Source organism: Malus sylvestris, chromosome 2 (assembly GCF_916048215.2).
Source record: "Malus sylvestris chromosome 2, drMalSylv7.2, whole genome shotgun sequence".
NCBI classification, from domain to species: domain Eukaryota; kingdom Viridiplantae; phylum Streptophyta; class Magnoliopsida; order Rosales; family Rosaceae; genus Malus; species Malus sylvestris.
Genome location: NC_062261.1, coordinates 28,715,370 through 28,736,194, shown reverse-complemented (window position 1 = coordinate 28,736,194; position 20,825 = coordinate 28,715,370). Strand labels below are relative to the sequence as shown.

General features: G+C 39.1%; 2 protein-coding genes across 4 annotated transcripts; both read left to right on the top strand.

The window, feature by feature from the left end:
* Positions 1 to 3,078: 3,078 nt before the first annotated feature.
* Positions 3,079 to 18,383, top strand: LOC126589856 (uncharacterized). 3 transcript variants are annotated; one of them, XM_050255301.1, is made up of 10 exons: positions 3,079 to 3,299; positions 3,385 to 3,778; positions 4,447 to 4,653; positions 5,194 to 5,415; positions 6,297 to 6,363; positions 6,487 to 6,630; positions 15,061 to 15,152; positions 15,704 to 15,883; positions 15,967 to 16,103; positions 17,937 to 18,383. In XM_050255301.1, exons 1-10 carry the CDS (start codon positions 3,184 to 3,186, stop codon positions 18,172 to 18,174), a joined length of 1,797 nt encoding a protein of 598 aa, XP_050111258.1. In that variant the 5' UTR covers positions 3,079 to 3,183; the 3' UTR covers positions 18,175 to 18,383. The 3 variants fall into 3 exon arrangements, with proteins under 3 accessions (XP_050111258.1, XP_050111250.1, XP_050111248.1); XM_050255293.1 differs by having other exon boundaries at positions 6,484 to 6,630; XM_050255291.1 differs by having other exon boundaries at positions 6,463 to 6,630.
* A 1,619-nt stretch (positions 18,384 to 20,002) lies between these two features.
* On the top strand, positions 20,003 to 20,682 carry LOC126590026 (HVA22-like protein a). The gene has a single exon (XM_050255503.1). It carries the CDS (start codon positions 20,010 to 20,012, stop codon positions 20,487 to 20,489), a length of 480 nt encoding a protein of 159 aa, XP_050111460.1. The 5' UTR covers positions 20,003 to 20,009; the 3' UTR covers positions 20,490 to 20,682.
* The last annotated feature ends 143 nt before the right edge of the window (positions 20,683 to 20,825 follow it).

The following is a 20,825-nucleotide window of genomic DNA, read 5'->3' as shown; positions in this document are numbered from 1 at the left end:
GTGTCACACTTTCAATGTTACAAAATTTCAGTGTAGTTAATACATGAGAGGCAGGAGAGAGATTTTTCTGGTTGAATGATGGAACAAGAGTACTTGTGATCATACAATTTTTTAAATGAAGTAATATGAACGTATGCTTGATATTAAGTACATATATTTTCTTTAGATATAACAATTGTATTTATCTGCAATATGTAGCTTAACAATAAATTGCTTGAATGAGGACATATGTACTTAATGAACCTTCATTGGGTTCATCTATAAAGACGTTACGTGAGAGTGAGAATGAAACTGTTGCATGTATATTGCTTTTGAATTCTGACCTAAAGCAGAAAAACGAAAGATAAAGATTTTCGTGCATTGAGATAGGAACTTTACCCTTATCTTTCCCTTTTGCAATCCCCAAAGTAGCATAGAAAATCTACATGAATGCAACATCACCCAATGGTGTGCCCTTCCAATTTTGTGCCATCTAAATAGGCTTAAAATCCTTCCCGGCCCAAATAAATAAAGAATAGGCTCATGCAACTCTTGACCCAAAAAAAAAAAGAAGTAAAGATGCAGCTCTAATTTAAAATTCCAAATAGTTAATAATATGGATAGTATTAGGGGTCTCAGGCCCTCTTCAACCATGAAGGAAAAATCCTGGCCACAATTTCAGCCGTAAAAAATATAAGGGCCTGTTTGGTATCCTATTTGAAAAATTTTATCATTTCTCAAAACATTTTTTAAGAACATTTCTTGAAAACAGTTTTTTTGAAGACTCAAAAACTTGATTGGTTTCTAATTTAAAATTTTTAAATCTTACGACTTAAACTATAACAAAGAGATCTAAAAAGAGGGGGTCACAAGAGAGGTAGAAAGAGGAGAGAGGAGGAAAGAAAATAAGAGATGATTTAAAGAAAAAGAAAGAAGAGACAGAATCAGACGAGATAAAGAGGAAAATGAGTGAGAAAAAGAACCTAAAGAATAAAGAGAGCGATTGGAGGAGAGACGAAAGAAAAAAAAAAGAGGATAGAAAAAGAAGAAAGAGAGAGATTTGGAGTGAGAATGGAGGAGGAAGAAAAAAGAAAGAAGTGAGTTTAAGTTTAAAAACTCTAAAAACTCACTTTTTTTGTTTTTAGATAATAGACTATATTTTTGAGTTAGTCTTGAGTTCAGTTTTTTAAAATAGTCCTACTAAACAAGTTTTTAAGGCCTAAAACTTGAAAATTGTTTTTGAGTTTAAAAAGTTGAATTCAAGTACACTACCAAACATGGCCTAATTTATCATGTTAATTTTTTCCGTCTCTAATCATGGAAGACTAAATATTAGACCCTTTATATTTTTATTACATTTTAGTATGCTCAAATAATTCTTCACTATACAATCAAATGATGGGCTCTACAAAAAAGAAATGCTTGTGTCTAGGGCCGACATTTTTTAACCCTTTTAGGGGCCGATTTGAGCCCCCAAAACACACAAATTTACAAATATCTTCGGTTGGAGACGGTTTTGTTTAATTTTAGGGCTAATATTGACCAAATGCCCTTGACTGGAGACGGCCTCACCTTCATCCCAACTTTCTAAATCCGAACAGATGTCATAAGGTTTCATCAGTTTCTGTTTTGGCCTTGTCGCATTAGACTAATAATGGATTAACAAGATAATAGCATGTTCTTGTTATTACAACGATACTAAAGGAGACAAAAATCAAACTATGGAAAATTCACCAGTCTTCACCTCTAGGCTCTAGCCAAGCCTCCCATCTTCTCTATTTTCCAGTCTCTCTTGGTGTCGTATCAAGATCGGAGACTTTTCTCTCTCCCCGGGTTGCCTCTTTACATCTCTCTCTGTCTCTCTCTAGCACCAAATGGGGTTTGGGCGGGAGAGAAAGGATTCCCAAATATGAGATAGTTTGACTAGTAAGTCATAATCCTTATGCAAAAAGTATACATGAATGAATAAAAGATGACTAGAAGGAATCAATTAAGCACTTGTATCGTAGTCACGCATCCTAATTCCTACAAATGAAATTGAATTATATCATATTTTTTCTTTTAAAAGAGAGATAACGAGTGGCAAGTTACGGTTATCCACCCATTTCAAAAGGCGGGAAGACTCACAAAAATATTTCAGCCTCTTTTGATGAGATATCCTTGACAGAATAAAGAAGGCAAAACAACAAAATAACACAAAGTCATTATCAACATTTTCTATTTTAATATAAAAGATAAAAGATGTATTACCAAACACCGTATGTCACACACAAATTATGTCGAGAAGCCACAAGGAACTTTGATCTGCAACCAATAAATTATAGATGTCTATATTTAGAAAATATGAATATCCAACCATGGACGGAGCCAATAAAGGCCAACTGGATATTGATGCCCCCACTCAACACTCAAGTAATTCGTTGTTAAGCTACATATTGTAGGTATGTATGCGTGTGTATGTATATATATATACTTAGGGGTGTGCTATCCATACACCCATTTTTACTTCTCACACACCCCTTGTTAATTTATGTCCGTTGTTCTTCTTCATTTCATCCGATCTGACGGCCGAAAATTAGAAGGGTGTATGGAAGTAAAAAGGGGTGTGTGGATATCACACCCCTATACTTATTATATTTGAAGAAAATATCTGCACTTAATATCAAGCATCGTTCCTATTGCTTCTTTTCCATAAAAAAAATAATATGATCACATGTGCTCTTGTTCCATCATTCAAACAGAAAAACCCCTCTCTTGCCTCTCATGTATTAACGACATTGAAATTTTGTAATATTGAAATTGTGATTTGAAACCATCCCCATTACCATATTAGTATAAAGTCAAACCTTAATAAGGTTTTGTTAATTATTTTTCAAAATTGCCCCCAATAGAAGAAATTTCTAGCTCCGTCCAATCCAATCATGCATTCCATTCCATGATATACATAAGTTCCTGGAGTAAAGTTTAAAATTGATCCTGAATTTCACTCAAACAGAGTGTGACTGACAGTTTCCTGGCCCAAATTAGTAGCCAAGTCCAAAAACATAAAGCCCAGCTCCAATCTTTCTACTACTCTCCGACCAAAAACAACAAACAAAATCTTTCTATTATTCCCTCCTCCCTCCCCCGCCCCCCTCAGCCGACTCACACTTGCAGTCCACCACCACCAACCCAAAACGACACCAACCTCAACCCAAAACGACAATGCAAGCACAGCAAAACCCTAACATCCCAGTTAGCGAAATCTACTGGTCTCTCCTCCACAAAGCCGACAAGAAATTCTCCAAAATCAGAGAGCTCCCCTATTACCACCGCAACAGGTCCTTCAATCTCCCCCATTTCTTCATCCTAAACCCTAATTTCCCAACAATTATTCTTTAATATTGTTTTTTGAATTCTGTTCAGGCACGAGTACGACGCGTATTTCTACAAGGTCTTCAAGGTGTACACGCAGCTATGGAAATTTCAGCAAGAAAATCGCCAGAAACTCGTGGAGTCCGGTCTCCGGCGATCGGAGATTGGCGAGATCGCCTCGCGAATTGCGCAGCTCTACTTGGGGCAGTACATGAGGATCAGCGAGGCAAGCTACCTATCCGAGGCGTACATATTCTACGAGGCGATTCTCAGCAGAGAATACTTCAAGGAGGGCATGTTTCAGGACCTGAGCTTGGCCAACAAGCAGCTCCGGTTTGTTTCGAGGTTTTTAATGGTGTGCTTGCTCTTGAATCGGCGAGAGATGGTGCAGCAGCTGCTCAATCAGCTCAGAGTCTTGGTTGATGAGTGCAAGAGGACCTTCCAGGTTTGTGATTTTCCATTGTTTTGTTATTAGGGTGGTTTGATTTCTTGATTTACTTGTGAACAACATTCACTTGACATATGTGCTTTCGTTTCATTTTTAGAAAGGAAAATAGAAGGTGTGTGTGTGTTTATACTATATACTTATTTTAATTGCAGTGGAAATGACTAGAAATTATCGAGAATTAGCATAAGTTTACACAACGAAAGAAATAGAGCAAAAATGAGAGTAAAGAAAAATTACAATGTAATACATAATAACTTAGTGTGTGTGTGTATATGTATAATGTATATATGATATGTATAACAACTATGCAGTGATTGAGAATACGAACATGGACAAAGGCAAAGTTTTAAAAGGCTGTGCAGTAGTTAAGTATGATGGAATGACATTGACTAGGTGTGGTTTTATGAAGTCCCCATGCTCTGTAGCTTTGGTTGTAGAATCATAAGAGTTTTTTGGGTAATGCTTTATTTCTCTTGGAAGATTTGCGCTGTTAACTGAGGTCTAAGACTGTCAGTCACTCTCTGTTTCGTTTCCATTTAATATATTAATGCATAACTCTGTTTTTTCTCCTCCTTAAATTCATGTATAGAAGTAGAAAGTTTAAGCATCTTTTTTCTTGCAGATAGGTTTAATAATAGTGATATTTCAATGATCTTTGTTTCCAGGAAACTGATTTTAAAGAATGGAAGCTGGTGATTCAGGAAATAGTTAGATTTTTGAAAGCTGACACAGCTTTTATGAATATCAGGCCTTTGAGATACAGTATTATTCTAGACTGTCATCCTGATTCCTTACCACATGTTTCCACAGCAGTTGCAAAGAGGTCCTTGAGACTACGAGATGCTATACTGAGCAGCTACCATCATAATGAGGTTAGGTGTTGAGGTTTTACCATCACTTCTTTTTTCGCTTGGAATATGAAACCATATGTGTATAATTCAAAACAATCACAATGCTTGTAGACAGTTGTGTCACTAAATAAACAAAGCCAGTGTACAAAAAGCTCTAGCTAACAACAAAAAAATGCCATTCTGTGTGGACAATGTAATTCTTTTTTAGCTATTTTGATTTTTTTTTATTGAGTTTCAGTTTTAGATGTAGTTGAGATGAATGATCTCTAAGGGGATACCTTGTCTTATGTGTTGTAACTTTCATCTTAAATTTGAAGAAAATTGTATTTCTGAAAAAAATAATAACCATGAAATGCAGATAAGAACAGCTTTCCAATGTGTGAAATCTGAGATTTCCTGAAACTGCAATTATGTTTACTGGAATAGGTTCTCACTTTTGTTCAATTTCTGATGCGCAAATGTTGTCAAGGCTCAATTACATTTTTTTTTATGCTTTATGAATATGATAACTAGAATCATTTCTGACATTTTCTGTTTTCTCTATGTTAAAATCTCAATCAGGTAAAGTTTTCAGAGCTTACTCTTGACACTTTTAGGATGCTTCAGTGTCTGGAGTGGGAACCTAGTGGCTCATTTTACCAGTCTAGTGGGGCTAAAAATGGTCAGAATGGGGCACCGGCGTCCAGCCGCATTAATTACTCTCAAGATATTGCCGATCCTACTCTGCCACCTAATCCAAGAAAGGCTGTCTTATACCGTCCGTCTGTTACACATTTTCTAGCAGTGAGTATAATGGGTAATAATTTACTGATCTGTTGCCTGTTTCTCTATTCAGTGTTTTGTTATATTGGCTTCTAGGCTGTAGTACATTTTGGATTTATTGATATCACAATAGTATAGATCGATGATGAGGTTGAAATATTGTTTTGTTGTGCACATTTATGTTCAATTATCGACTACTGAAATGCTTAAAGATAGTATCTCTTTAAGTTTAAACACAGGGAACCAGTTTATATGGAAACCCAAGCAAAATCCTTGTTTTCCTTAACTATTAGAATTAATTCAAAGACTAGTGACCACACAATCATGCTCTTGTAAACATTGGGAGGTTGAACCTTCTTGCCCGTGCAAATTACAGAAAAGTATGTGCTTGTTTTATCCTAGATTTGAGCAGCTATCATCCTGGTATGCATCTGTGATGTATCATCTCTTTCTTGATTATGTTACATCAGCATGAACCCATGCTTGTATAGGACACAGATTTGTTTGATTGTGTCAAAGTTGTGTCAGAGCTTTTAACCCTTTTTTTTTCATACACTTAGCAAGTGCTGTGACACTCCACCTAGGATATATGTCTATGGATCATAGCACCTATAGTTGAGCAAGCTAATAATTACCACGTATAGTTATCAGTTACCAGTACCACATATCAGTTTCTAGAACCATGAGCGATTTCGATTAAGCATATGATTTTGTTCAGTAAACACATAGGGAATGGTTTGGATGAAATATGAAATCTTACCATCATCTTTTCCTTTTTGCAATAGTTAATGCTCCTTGTATCTGAATCCTGCCATCCTCTCTGCAAGACTGCTTCAACACTATTATTTTCGTAAGGAACTTCCTTTGTAATAAAATTCCTATATTGTTTGCATGACTGTCAGGTTTTGGCCACAGTTTGTGAGGAGCTTCCCCCTGATGGAGTTATTTTGATATATCTGTCAGCTTCAGGTGTGAAAATTTAGTTTTAAATCTTAGCCCTTGGGTTTTTTTGTTTGTGTTGTGTAAAATCAACATTCCTTTGACATCATTAAATTGGTTCATTTAAAGGACATAATATTTTGTCCCCAGCAGGTGCTGGAATGTACTCTGATGTGATGTCCCCTTCTACCTTGGCCTATTCGTCTGATAGGATAAACCCTTCTCGTGGTCAAGGTAAAGGAGATGGTTCAAGTTCTCAGGTGGGCTGTTTACAGTTTGGTAGCCATAGAAACGGAGGTAAGTTCTTAAACAAATGAGGAACAAATATTAAGGTTTAGCTTGTTTGTTTACTCCCAATTATAAGTTTTGGGCTCAGATTTGGATTTTTGCCCTCAAAAGTTGACCTAGCAGGAAAAAAACAAAAAAAAAAACTAAAATAACTGAAGAAATTTTTGGAAAGTGTTTTTGGCAAAATCTGTGGTTTGTCATTCTTTCTTCTCTTTGTGCGAGTTCTTGCAGGACGGGGTTGTAGTGGGGCATCAAAAGCTAATGATTCATTCTTGTTTAGGAGGTGCCTTGGTCCAAATTACGTGGCCATGTACTTGGAATATTATCTCCAGTACCAGAAACAATAATAAAGTATAAGGTTATATCTATTCCGAGTATACTGTGGTTTAAGGGGTCTAGGACAGGTTGAGTAAGAAGTTTAATAAGTTTACACTTGAATTGGATTTGTAATTATGCACTGTAGAAGCCTAGAAGGTCTACAACTAGGCTGGGCGGTGAGGCAAACGCCTCAGTTTTGCTGGAGTAGGTGAAATGCTTCGCCGGAGACGCCGAGGCGGCGGAGGCGCGTTAAAGACAGATGGAGAGGTTATTTTCATAATCTTTTCAATGAAGGACATGAAAGGAGTGCTTCTTTAGGAGAGTTGAGTAACTCAGAAGAGTGTAGAAACTACTCCTTTTATCGTCGAATCCGGAAGGAAGAAGTGGTTGTAGCTTTGAAGAAGATGAAGCATAGAAAAGCAATAGGCCCAGACGATATACCAATCGAAGTGTGGAAAGTTTTGGGAGAGACAGGTATAACATGGCTCACTGACCTTTTCAATAGGATTTTGAAAACGAAGAAGATGCCAAATGAGTGGCGAACGAGCACTTTGGTGCCTATCTACAAGAATAAGGGCAACGTACAAAATTGCATGAACTATAGGGGTATTAAGCTAATGAGTCATACAATGAAGCTCTGGGAGAGAGTCATTGAGCATAGATTGAGGCAAGAGACACGGGTTTCGGACAACCAATTCGGGTTCATGCCAGGGCGCTCAACCATGGAGGCAATCTATCTCTTACGAAGATTGATGGAAAGATATAGAGATGGGAAAAAGGATTTACACATGGTCTTTATAGATTTGGAAAAAGCGTATGATAGGGTCCCAAGAGACATTCTTTGGAGGATTTTAGAGAAGAAAGGAGTACGAGTAGCATATATCCAAGCTATAAAGGATATGTATGAAGGAGCAAAGACCGCCGTAAGAACTCATGAAGGACAAACCGAAAGCTTTCCCATAACTGTAGGATTACATCAAGGCTCATCCTTAAGTCCTTACCTTTTTGCGTTGGTAATGGATGAGTTAACAGGACATATTCAAGATGATATTCCTTGGTGTATGCTTTTCGCAGACGATATAGTGTTGATAGATGAATCTCAGGAAGGGGTAAATGCAAAGCTTAACCTTTGGAGAGAAGTGTTGGAATCTAAAGGTCTTCGCCTCAGCCGATCAAAGACAGAATATATGGAGTGCAAGTTCAGTGCAAATAGAGGCCAAAACGAGTTAGGGGTGAGGATCGGAGATCAAGAAATACCAAAGAGCGACCGTTTTCGTTACCTAGGATCTATCTTGCAAAAGAACGGAGAATTAGATGGAGATCTCAACCATAGAATACAAGCTGGATGGATGAAGTGGAAGAGTGCATCCGGCGTGTTGTGTGACCGCCGTATGCCACTGAAGCTCAAGGGAAAATTTTATAGGACGGCAATAAGGCCGGCAATGCTGTATGGCACAGAATGTTGGGCGGTGAAACATCAACACGTACACAAAATGGGTGTAGCGGAGATGAGGATGCTTCGTTGGATGTGTGGGCACACGAGAAAGGATAAGATTAGGAATGAGGATATCCGGGGTAAAGTAGGAGTAGCCGAAATTGAAGGAAAGATGAGAGAAAATCGGTTACGGTGGTTTGGACATGTGCAAAGAAGGCCTACTGACGCTCCGATTAGAAGATGCGACTATGGGACAGAGGTTCAGGGCCGAAGGGGTAGAGGAAGACCTAGGAAAACTTTGGAAGAGACTCTAAGAAAAGACTTAGAGTACTTGGATCTAACGAAGGACATGACACAGGATCGAGCACAATGGCGTTCTAAGATTCATATAGCCGATCCCACTCAGTGACTTGGATTTTCCAAGTCTCCAACCAAGAAGTTTTCCTCACTCGGGAAATTAAGGGAACACTACCCCAACCTACATGCTCCACTCAGAAAGCTTCAACATACAAGCTTCAACAAAAGAAAATTCAAAGAACTTAGCGAAGAAGGCTTTGGTGTATTTAACACAATACGTTGAAATGAAGGAAAGCTTATTTATTGATATCCCCGATAAGCTACAAATATGTACATATACATGAGTCAAAATAAACACACAAGAGGGAGCCTTCACAAAGGTTGCTTAGGAGAAGTCTCAGCAGTCGGTAGAGCCCCAGAAAGAGAAGGCACCGGAGGGGGATCATTTGGAGCCTCAGTACTGGACAGAACCCTAGAAGGAGGAGGCATCAGAGGTTGATCATTTGGAGCTTCATTACGCGGTACAGCCCCAGAAGACGAAGGCAATAAATGCCTTTGGAACAAACCCACAAATCTCTGATGATCAAGTAAAACCTGACCATCAGTTTCCTTCATCTGGTCAAGCTTCCTCTTCATGTTTGTAGCATAGTCATGTGCGAGCCGGTGCAACTGTTTATTCTCATGCTTGAGCCCTCTAATCTCCTGTTTGAGACTCATCACTTCAGCCGCCAATGATTCAACTTGGCGGGTTCGAGCAAATAGGCGTTGTGCCATATTAGACACAGAACCTGCACACTGAACACTGAGAGCCAGCGAATCCTTAACAGCTAACTCATCAGACCGTTTGGAAAGTAGTCTGTTATCTTTGGGAGTGAGAAGGTTCCTGGCCACCACCGCAGCGGTCATATCATTCTTCATCACGGAATCCCCAACGGTAAGATGACCAGTTGGGGAGACGAAGGATGGGCGCCATATGTTGTCTGGAGAAGGCGGGGCTGCCTCTTCAACAAGGTTCAAGTCAAAACGACGGTCGGAGGGGCCAGACATTTTCAAAGGTGTTGAAGAGAGAAGAGGTCGGACAAATCAAGATCTTAGAAGTGCAAGAATGAAGCTTCTACTAGTGGAGATTCAAGTGTGCTTTGGAACTTAATGCCAGCCCCTATAAAAATCTGCACTCGACGGAGCTTCAGAAATCAAAGAGGCGCCTGCTCAGAAATTGAAGAGGCGTTTGCTTTCTCAAAAGTTGGGCTGCTTAGAGATCACGAGGGTTGATCTCAGAAATCTAAGAGCCGTTTGCTTTCTCAAAAGTTGGGCTGCTCAAAGACCACGAAGGCCGATCTCAGAAATCGAAGAGGCGCTCGCTTTCTCAAAAGCTGGGCTCCCTAGAGACCACGAGGGCCGATCTCAGAAATCGAAGAGGCACCTACTTTTCCAGCCTTGTCAGCACCTGTCACACGCACACTCAGCTTTGCGGAAATTATGGGCATTCTGTCAAAGACTTCTGGGGAAGTAGAAAACACATGAATCTTACTGTTCAATCACCCACTTCCCACACGCAACAATAGCTCATGGGTACCACAGATAACTTTGCCAAAGTTCTCTGCCAAAGTTGAGCACGTGAAGCTTGCAGCTCCCACTACATCGCTCTGACCAAGAAGGGTAAAAGAATAGCAAAGAAACAGCACTAACAAAGTTTAGACCCATAAATTTTGAAGGTCTAGCTACCATATTATTACCCACAAGGGTAAAGGAACAGTACCACTGTTGGATAATTGGAAAGTCCATGTATGTCAACCTCTGTGCTTCGTGGCAAGGTAGACTAGCAAACATGCCCAACCTTTACTCACATTCGAGAAAACACTCCCAATAAGATTGCTTGCTCCAAAATCGAAGAGGTACCGTCCTCCGAATCTAAAGAGCCAGACTCCCAACATGACTACTTTCTTAAAAATCGAAGAGAGGGTAAAGGAACAGTACCATTGCTGGATAATTGGAAAGTCCCTGTGTGTCAACCTCTGTGCTTCGTGGCAAGGTAGACTAGCAAACATGCCCAACCTTTACTCACATTCGAGAAAACACTCCCAACAAGATTGCTTGCTCCAAAATCGAAGAGGCACCGCCCTCCGAATCTCGAGAGCCACTCTCCCAACATGATTACTTTCTCAAAAATCGAAGAGACACTGCTCTCCGAATCTCGAGAGCCAGACCCCCAGCATGATTGCTTTCTCAAAAATCGGTGAGGCACCGTTCTCCGAATCAATCGAAGAGGCGCTCGCTTTCTCAAAAGCTGGGCTGCTCAGAGACCACGAGGGCCGATCTCAGAAATCAAAGAGGCACCTACTTTTCTAGCCTTGTCAGCACCTGTCACACGCACACTCAGCTTTGCAGAAATTATGGGCATTCTGTCGAAGACTTCTGGTGAAGTAGAAAGCACATGAATCTTACTGTTCAATCACCCACTTCCCACACGCAACAATAACTCATGGGTACCACAGATCACTTTGCCAAAGTTCTCTGCCAAAGTTGAGCACGTGAAGCTTGCAGCTCCCACTACATCGCTCTGACCAAGAAAGGTAAAAGAATAGCAAAGAAACAACACTAACAAAGTTTAGACACATAAATTTTGAAGGTCTAGCTACCATATTATTACCCACAAGGGTAAAGGAACAGTACCACTGCTGGATAATTGGAAAGTCCCTGTGTGTCAACCTCTGTGCTTCGTGGCAAGGTAGACTAGCAAACATGCCCAACCTTTACTCACATTCGAGAAAACAGTCCCAACAAGATTGCTTGCTCCAAAATCGAAGAGGCACCGTCCTCCGAATCTCGAGAGCCAGACTCCCAACATGACTACTTTCTCAAAATCGAAGAGAGGGTAAAGGAACAGTACCATTGCTGGATAATTGGAAAGTCCCTATGTGTCAACCTTTGTGCTTCGTGGCAAGGTAGACTAGCAAACATGTCCAACCTTTACTCACATTCGAGACAACACTCCCAACAAGATTGCTTGCTCCAAAATCGAAGAGGCACCGCCCTCCGAATCTCGAGAGCCAGACTCCCAACATGATTACTTCCTCAAAAATCGAAGAGACACTGCTCTCCGAATCTCGAGAGTCAGACCCCCAACATGATTGCTTTCTCAAAAATCAAAGAGGCATCGTTCTCCGAATCTCGAGAGCCAGATACCACAGACCACTTTTTCAAAGTGCTCTGACAGAGTTAAAACATGTGAAACTGGCAGCTCCCACTACCGTGCTATGACCAAGCAGGGTAAAGGAATAGCATTACTACTTGTTGTTAGGGAGACTCCTATATATGTCGACCTCCATCCCCAACGGAAAGGCAGACCTGCAAAAATGCTCAACCCTTCATCATATCTGAGAGGGCACTCCCAACAAAGCCTTTCGAAATATTCAGCTTTCTTTCCCCCCGATAATACCTCTGCAAACAAGCTATACTAGAGCAAGAATATCTCATATCATCAGGGTTAAAAGCAAGAGTATCCCATATCATGCTTTTTCCCTGTTTTTTCTTTTGGCCTTGTTTTTACCTGCAAGACAAGGAGAAAGAGAGCAATCAGTCAGCACTTGGAATCAAGCTTCCAGCCAGGAACTGACTGCCTGGAACCCCTTACCTGATTACTTACCTGGCATTGCTCTCGAGTACTCATCTTCAACATCTTATGTTTCCAGGGAAGATTCCGCATCTGCTTGAGGAACAGATAGGGCAAGTGCGAAGGATACAAGGAAGCATGTGGAGACAAGCGTAACAGCACACGTGCCGATACATCCATTACTCTGTCAAAAGCAAAAGTATCCCATATCAGCAGGGTGGAACGTACTCTAGATTTGATGGACTTGTTTTGACCCTCAAATTCTTCAGTCGGCCTTATACTCTGGAGGAAACCAGAAAACCCTCCAGCTCAGTTCAAGAATAAGCCTGTGGAAAGTTACTTCTTCAAAAGCAAAAGTATCTCATATCATCTCTTCTCATTTTTCTTCTCTTTATCCTTCATGCTGCTGCAAGATGGGGAGAAGGTGAACAATCAGTCGGAGCTCTGATTGCTTACCTTGTCTGTCACCTCTTTCAGCAGACCCCCTAGCTCGGCGACTTGGGGGACTCCTACTACATGGTTTGTATCGCGCTTGACCAAGCCTGAAACTACAAGTAAGCTTCAAGTGAAATTGATACATTACCTTGTGCATCTCCACCAGTTAAAGATACCACCCTTGGATGGAGGAAGAGTACTTCCAGAGAAGATGCCACATCTACCTATGAGACAGATAAGGCAAGTCAAGACGACACCACACTCCGATACTTAGAAGTTTCGTGATTACGAGATCATTCTCCCACAATATTTCCTAATGTCATTTGTACTAAATCATTCACTCGTACTCACTAAAGGAGAGCTTGAACCTATGTACTTGTGTAAACCCTTCACAATTAATGAGAACTCTTCTATTCCGTGGACGTAGCCAATCTGGGTGAACCACGTACATCTTGTGTTTGCTTTCCTATCTCTATCCATTTATATACTTATCCACACTAATGACCGGAGCAATCTAGCGAAGATCACAAAAAGCGACCGTTTTCGTTACCTATGATCTATCTTGCAAGAGAACGGAGAATTAGATGGAGATCTCAACCATAGAATACGAGCTGGATGGAAAGAGTGCATCCGGCGTGTTGTGTGACCGTCGTAGGCCACTGAAGCTCAAGGGAAAATTTTATAGGACGGCAATAAGGCCAGCGATGTTGTATGGCAGAGAATGTTGGGTGGTGAAGCATCAACACGTACACAAAATGGGTGTAGCGGAGATGAGGATGCTTCGTGGGATGTGTGGGCACACGAGAAAGGATAAGATTGGGAATGAGGATATCCGAGGTACAGTAGGAGTAGCCGAAATTGTAGGAAAGATGAGAGAAAATCGGCTCTGGTGATTTGGACATGTGCAAAGAAGGCCGACTGACGCTCCGGTTCGAAGATGTGACTACGGGACAGAGGTTCAGGGCCGAAGGGGTAGAGGAAGACCTAGGAAAACTTTGGAAGAGACTCTAAGAAAAGACTTAGAGTACTTGGATCTAACGGAGGACATGACACAAAACCGAGCGCAATGGCGTTCTAGGATTCATATAGCCGACCCCACTTAGTGGGAAAAGGCTTTGTTGTTGTTGTTGTTGTTGTTGTTGAAAACCATCCAAACCCAAAACGACGCCGTTTGGGTAAAGGATTTTCAGTCTTCATACCATACCTTCGAATTCGATCGCCTTTGTCTGCCTTCTGCCTTCTGCCTTCTTGCTTCTTCTTCTCCAGCGCGCCAAAAGCCCAGAAGCCCAGAACACGGGTCCGGTCGCCACACCGCCGTCACCCCAGCACCGTCAGCCCAGCCCCAGCGCCGTCAGCAAGATCCCAAGGGTTAGGGTTTTTGAAATTCTGAAATTAGGGATTTAGTTTTCTGGGGAAGGTTATAATAGAGGGGTTAATAGTTAGACAGAAAAGTTATTAATCTGCCTCTACGTGCTGCCTCTGCGTGCTGCCTTGTTTAGGCTATAAATTTATTAATCTGCCTCTGCATTTTCTCGGGAAGGTTAGGCTATAAATTTAGTGGAAGGTGCTAGTAGGTTGGAAATTGTTAGGCCTAAGTAGTCAGGACTACAGGGGTATATAAATTAATTAATAAATTGTTGAAAATTGTTGGTATATAAATTAATTAATAAATTGTTGGTTCATTAATTGTATGCATGCATCGAATGTTTATTGTTTTCTTTGTTTGGATTACCTTTTTAATGATGAATTTGGATGATATTACCTTTGAATGATGAATTTAGATGATATTATCTTTCGAATGACTATGGATTTGAATGAAAAATTGAGAATGGATGTTTATTTTACATAGTATTATTTTTATACAATTATATGTATAATATATAAAACATATATATATATATATAAAAAATTAAATCCCGTGAGGCTTTGCCTCACGCCTAGGCCGGGCTTCGCCTCGGACGCCTAGCCCACGCCTCACGCTTTTAATCCATTGATTTTACGTAGTATTATTTTTATTCAATTATATGTATAATATATAAAACATATATATATATATATAAACTTAAATCCCGTGAGGCTTCGCCTCATGCCTCACACCTAGGCCGGGCTTCGCCTTGGACGCCTCACCCACGCCTCACGCTTCTAATACATTGGTTGTTACTCACATGCCATGCTTATCTGATATATAATTGATTAATAGATTTCCGGGGTATTATTTGATGATTTGATCAATGTGACTGGTGTATTTAAACCTTTGATCTGGTCATATTTTTGTATTTCATTTCTTTGTTTTTGCATAACTTCCATGATAAACTGACATCATACAAAATCTCTATTTCAGGAGTGAATAACATTTATCCGAGTGACTTGGTTCCATTTACAAGAAGACCGATTGTTTTAGTTATTGACTGTGACAGCAGTGAAGCTTTTGAGGCAAGTATATTAACTCTATTTTGTTGTGGGATATCTTTCCTAAATTTTTAGATGTGTTTATGAGAATTGGAATGCATTGCCAATAACGTTTTTGCCTGTAAAGAAGTTTAGGGATTTGAAAAAGTATATATTTAATCTGTACTATCAAATATATAAATATTTCTAGCTCTTCATAATTCGTATCACACTGCATTGATGCAAGTTCCTAGTTATCCGCTTATTTACTTCTTGAATATTCCATATGGATTCATTGAATGTACTGATCATCCCTGGAGGCTAGAAGTGGCCAGTTCTTGTAGTTCACGAAACGATTGAAGTTTGAGTACTCTGTCTTTGGTAGCTACTTCATAAACGGATTTCCAACCTGAAGCAAAATGGAGGATATAGTTGTCACTATCAAAACTTAATAACCTCAACCCCCTCCCAATCTGTCTCCCCACTGTGCAGTATTATTTATATGGTAGCTTAATGAGCGGGCCCTATGTTCATCTCTTTCTCTTTTCCCTTAAATTTCATCAATACAGATCTCATTAATGATTAAATGTACTCAGGCTATAAACGGAGTACAAAAAGGAGAGACAGTTGCAATGCTCCTATCTTCTAGCTCCTCATATCACACTACTCTTGGTTCCTCTCGTCAGTCAAGCGGAAGCCTATTCACTATTTTCCTCACAGCTCCAGTGCAGGCTTTCTGTTTACTGCTTGGTATTTCAGGTTCTGACATTGACATGGTGCGTATAATGTTGCCACTTGGTCTCTTCTTAATAAGCATTGGTTATTTAGTTTTCTCCTAACTTTTGTGGAACTAATTCAGGAAACATTTGACAAGGCCGAGAAGCTTCTTTCCAGTTCGTTAAGTGACTGGGGGTCTACTTTGGTGACATTGGACACTATTGATCCTGTTTGGGCGCAGATTTTGAGTGACCCCTTCCTAAGGCGACTCCTTTTGAGGTACTCCTCTTTTTAACCTTTGTTCTTATGGAGTAGTTTACAATGTGTAGGCCTACAGTCTCTAGTGTTCTCTTTTATTTCAGTATTATTTTTATCAATAGTCAGCTTCGACTGCTCTTACAAGAAATATTTTAGTGTGAATAAATGCATCATGATTTCTGCACGAGGATGCACTTTTGATTAAACTTGAAACTGGCACGAATTTTGACAGAAATGTTTTGTGGTACAAGTTCTTTCTTGCTATGTGCACAATGCTAGAGGATTTAATGTTCAAAATCTCTCACAAGTTTTGTTGGTCAAGGCACCCATAAAGAGGCGTATTTGAGCCATAAATGCTTAAGCTGTTTACATGGAAGGTTTAAATTTGTTATCCTTGGGCGTTCGGATAATTGCTGTGAAGTGTCAAATAGGTTCGACTGGGCTGGGTAGACTTATTCGAGCTCAGGCAGGACTGAAAGGTCTTTTCTAAGCTCACCGCAACATGTTTGTCTTGCAAAAAATTTCAATTTCAACTTCAGCATAAGCATTTCTTTAAATGTATTTGAGTATAAGATTTGAAAAGTTGAGGGTACATAAGTTCCAATCTGACTCCATCTTGAATGTTAGTGTTTAGGGTTTCGGTTAATATAGCTCATAGAGCTAGTTTTAGTTAACATATGTGGGACGCCTAAAACTCATTGGTCTAATGGACTTTTTATTTGAAGGACTTTCCACTGAGTGGATACTAAACTACAAGTCTGCAAGTATCTCTCTGGCAAGGTGTCCTGGTGGGCAGTTGCCATTTTGCAACTGGACATTCTTGATTCTTTTGTTTTTGGTTTTTATCATCAATGGTCCCTAAAGCATGCAAAACTCATCAATTTAGCTCCTTTACCTTAAATATCAATCAATCATCCCTATACTTCGTTACCACACATCAATGTGATCCCTTCCATTAGATTTTCAGTTAAATACTAGTCATTTGCAGCGCACATGACCTCTGTTTGAGGAGAGCAACTTACATTGAATGGGTTCAGTTCCACGTGGCATCCTGATCCAGTAATACATTGCCATGTGGAGGAAAAATTGCACATGGCAATACATTATTGGACAAGGGACACCCGTGGCAGTGAACGTGTTCCATGTAAGTCATTCTCCTGTTTGAGGGGCATTTTGGTGAAACTAATACTCTACAGTTATTCTTATCACCAGTCAGAACACCATCGAATTCCTTTGCTAGTTAATTTAATGTAATATATAGTATTTGTATGTGAAAATAGAACTCTCCTACAGTTAATTCTAATGCAAAGGACAGTCCTGAATTTTCTATGGCTGCAATTATTTGAGAAAATAAAGAAATACTTAGGTTTTCATGAACAGAGATAGGGTGGAAGGGAAACACAGTGATAAGGTGGTGGCAGACAGTGGTAGGAGAGAATTGATTATACCAAATATACCCCTTAAACAGAGGTCATGTGCGCTGCACGTGATAAATTTAAAAGAACATTTCATGGAAGTACCACAATATGTGTACCAAAGTGTAGGAATGATATTTATTGATTTTGTAAGTTCAGGTACCAATTTGATGTGTTTCACATAGCTCAGGGACCATAGGTGATAAACCCTTAGTTTTATTTCTTCAACCCATACACAGACGTTTGCGCGTTCATGTCTTTGAAAGGTTGCTGAAATTAACAATTGTCAGCACTTTATATTATTGTATGCTCTCAAATGGGTTGACCTTTAATTTGCCGATAATTTTCTAGAATTGTTATGTTCCAGGTAGCGGTTCCTTGTTTATATATGTTGTGTGTGAAACATGTTTCTGTGTATAATTTTTGTTTCTTCCTTCAGGTTCATATTTTGTCAGGCTGTGCTATCACTCTTTGCTCCAACCTTCAATAAGAAGGAATTTATTCCAAAGTGTACGCCATGTCTTCCGGTTTCTGTCTCGCCAATGTCAACAGCTTGTCAAACTGTAATTTTACAGACAGCGAACATCTTTGGAGCCACCAGCAAGTTCATCTTCTCAGAAGGACTTGAACTCCCCGAAAATAGACACGGCGATACAGAATCAATGTCATGTTCATGAATCATACGGGGGTAAAGCGCATTATAGCTAGACAAGTTATTGGTGGGTGAATTTCTATTCGTGATTTGGACTCGTGGTGCCAAGACTTTCCCGATACCTTGTGTGGGTTTTGTATAAGAATTGTTTTTGGCATCCTGAATTTGTAATATTTGTGAGATAAGTTGGACTTTAAATTTGATGTCTGCTTAAATGAGAAGCTCTTCCTTGTATGTACCCGTCCTAGTTGATTCGGGTTGACCCGGTTTTTCAGTTTTAATTAGTAAAATTGAGTCGCAGTTTTTGCAAACCAACTTTGGAATTTTAGATGTAGGATTTGTATCCGCGAACTTGCATGCCACAAAATGTCATGTCATTTATCTTTCTTCATAGAATATGTGGTTGAAAGACTGAGTTTCTTATTCTTTTATATAAAAATACTAATTATATGGTTTGTATATTGACTCCCACTGCATAAAATCCTCATTCTGCCATTTGCATAATCACAAAAACTAGAAAATAAAGAGGGATGTTTTGAATGTTGTATGAACTTATGCATTATTTTCAATTTGTTATATGAACTAAAATTTTAAGTAATTTTTCCTATCATTTTTTTGAAAACACTAATTGGCCACATTACTCTAATTCTGTTAAGTTTTCTATCTAAAAGTTATGTGACTTGCACATGACTTGTTTTTAAGGTTAATTTGGACATTTCAATTCCCCGCTTGCCGTCAAGATTTTTCTAAAAATTTCAAAGTTATTTTGAACATTTCAACTCTTTTTTTAATAAATATGAATGACTGCGTTGAATTGTCAAAGCTTACAATCAGTTAAAATTCATGTTAGTGAGCCACTGTCTTTTATAGTTGTTGACAATAAGTTTTTGAAACAAACCTCGCATGTTTTTTTTACCAACCAAAAGTTTTGGGTCCGTACTAAGAAAAAGTAGAGAACTTGTGAAAAAGAGGTTAAAAGTCATGAACCTATGTATTCCCCCACATAATATATCTATGTATAAGAATAAAAAAAATTGAAAACTAATGAAAAGATCTTGAAAACTTTGAGTTTTAATGATAAGGACAAAATAAAGGGTAAAGTGAATAGTATCAAGTTTGATTTTTTAGTGTAAAAATATGATTTTTCGTTAAAGTAAATAATACCATAAGCTTTTCGTTAAAATTCCCAATAAAAAAAAAAAACTTGCAAAACTGTTTCAGAAGTTCGAAATAAACCTTGAACATAAGTCATGTGCATTGCCCATTATTTATTTTGAATGTAAAACTTATCAGAGTTAGTGAAATGACAGATTAATAATTTCATAAAATTGATATGACAAAACGCTTAAATTTTTAGTTTATATGACAAATTAAAAAAAAAATGTATAAGTTCATATGACATTTCAAATACTTTCCCAAAATAAAAATTGTGAATGAGAGTATAGTTATCATCAGGCTCTTTATCTAAAAGGAAAAAAATGGGAATTAGTTGTGTGACCCACCCCACATCAAACTTCAACGATCTGTACAATCTATTTTTACAAATTACTTGGAGTTTATCTCAAGGGTACTTTTGGTATTGAAAAAATTAATTGTCTCTCTGTAAAATGTTGTACGGAAAGTGGAGTTCCGATAGATTTTTAGAAAACTAATGAAAAAGGGAAATAAGCAAACAGGAATTCGATCTAAAACAACAGGAAACCAGGATTAATGACACCCTTTGACTGTAGAATATCTTTTTGAAAGGCTAATCTGATGATTTTGCTTAGATGCATAAAGGAGCTGAAAACGCTCACAAGTCCCACCTCTCTACACTATATATATAGAGGAGCGACTAGCGAGAGACGAAAGAAATCGGAGATGGTAGTAGATATTATCAAGGTGCTTGTTCATAACTTTGACGTTCTTGCAATGCCTGTGGTTTCTATTGTTTATCCACTATATGCGTCAATTAGGGCACTGGAGACCATGTCTAATATTGCCGACGATCGACAGTGGCTTACTTACTGGATTCTGTATTCTATGATCACAACGTTTGAGCTCACCTTTTCCAAAGTCATTGAGTTCATCCCAATCTGGTCATATGCTAAGCTGATTACGTATTTTTGGTTGGTCTGCCCACGCTTCAGCGGGTCGACATATATTTACCAGAACTACGTTAGACCTTTCTATCTCAACCACGTCACAGAGATTCCTGTGTTGGAAGGAAGAAGCAACGTCACATGCAAAACGCCGGAGACAGGTAGTGCATCGGAAAAAGCTGCAGGAACACATTTGAAACCCCGGAGAGAAGAAGAACATCGGGAAGAAGCAAGAAAAACACATTCGAAACGCCGGTGAGAAGTTGTACATTGAAGAAAAACATGGCAATATTAACAATCCATTAGATGGAATTAGGCATATGCTTGTTTTTTCAGAGTTATGTATTTCATTCTCTTTTATAGTGTGGAGTAAGTTTGCAAAAAAACCGTAGTTCATGCACCGATATTATTGAGACATACGTATAATCAATGTATTTTTATTTTTGGTACAAATTAATCAGAACGTTTTACTTAGTTACTTTCATCAAGTACCTGTAGATGTTGACTAGCCAGAGAGAGGGGAAGTTTCAAACCTAAGACGCATGGAGGACACCCTTTCTATTAGGATATTGGACCGCATATGCATGAGACTTCT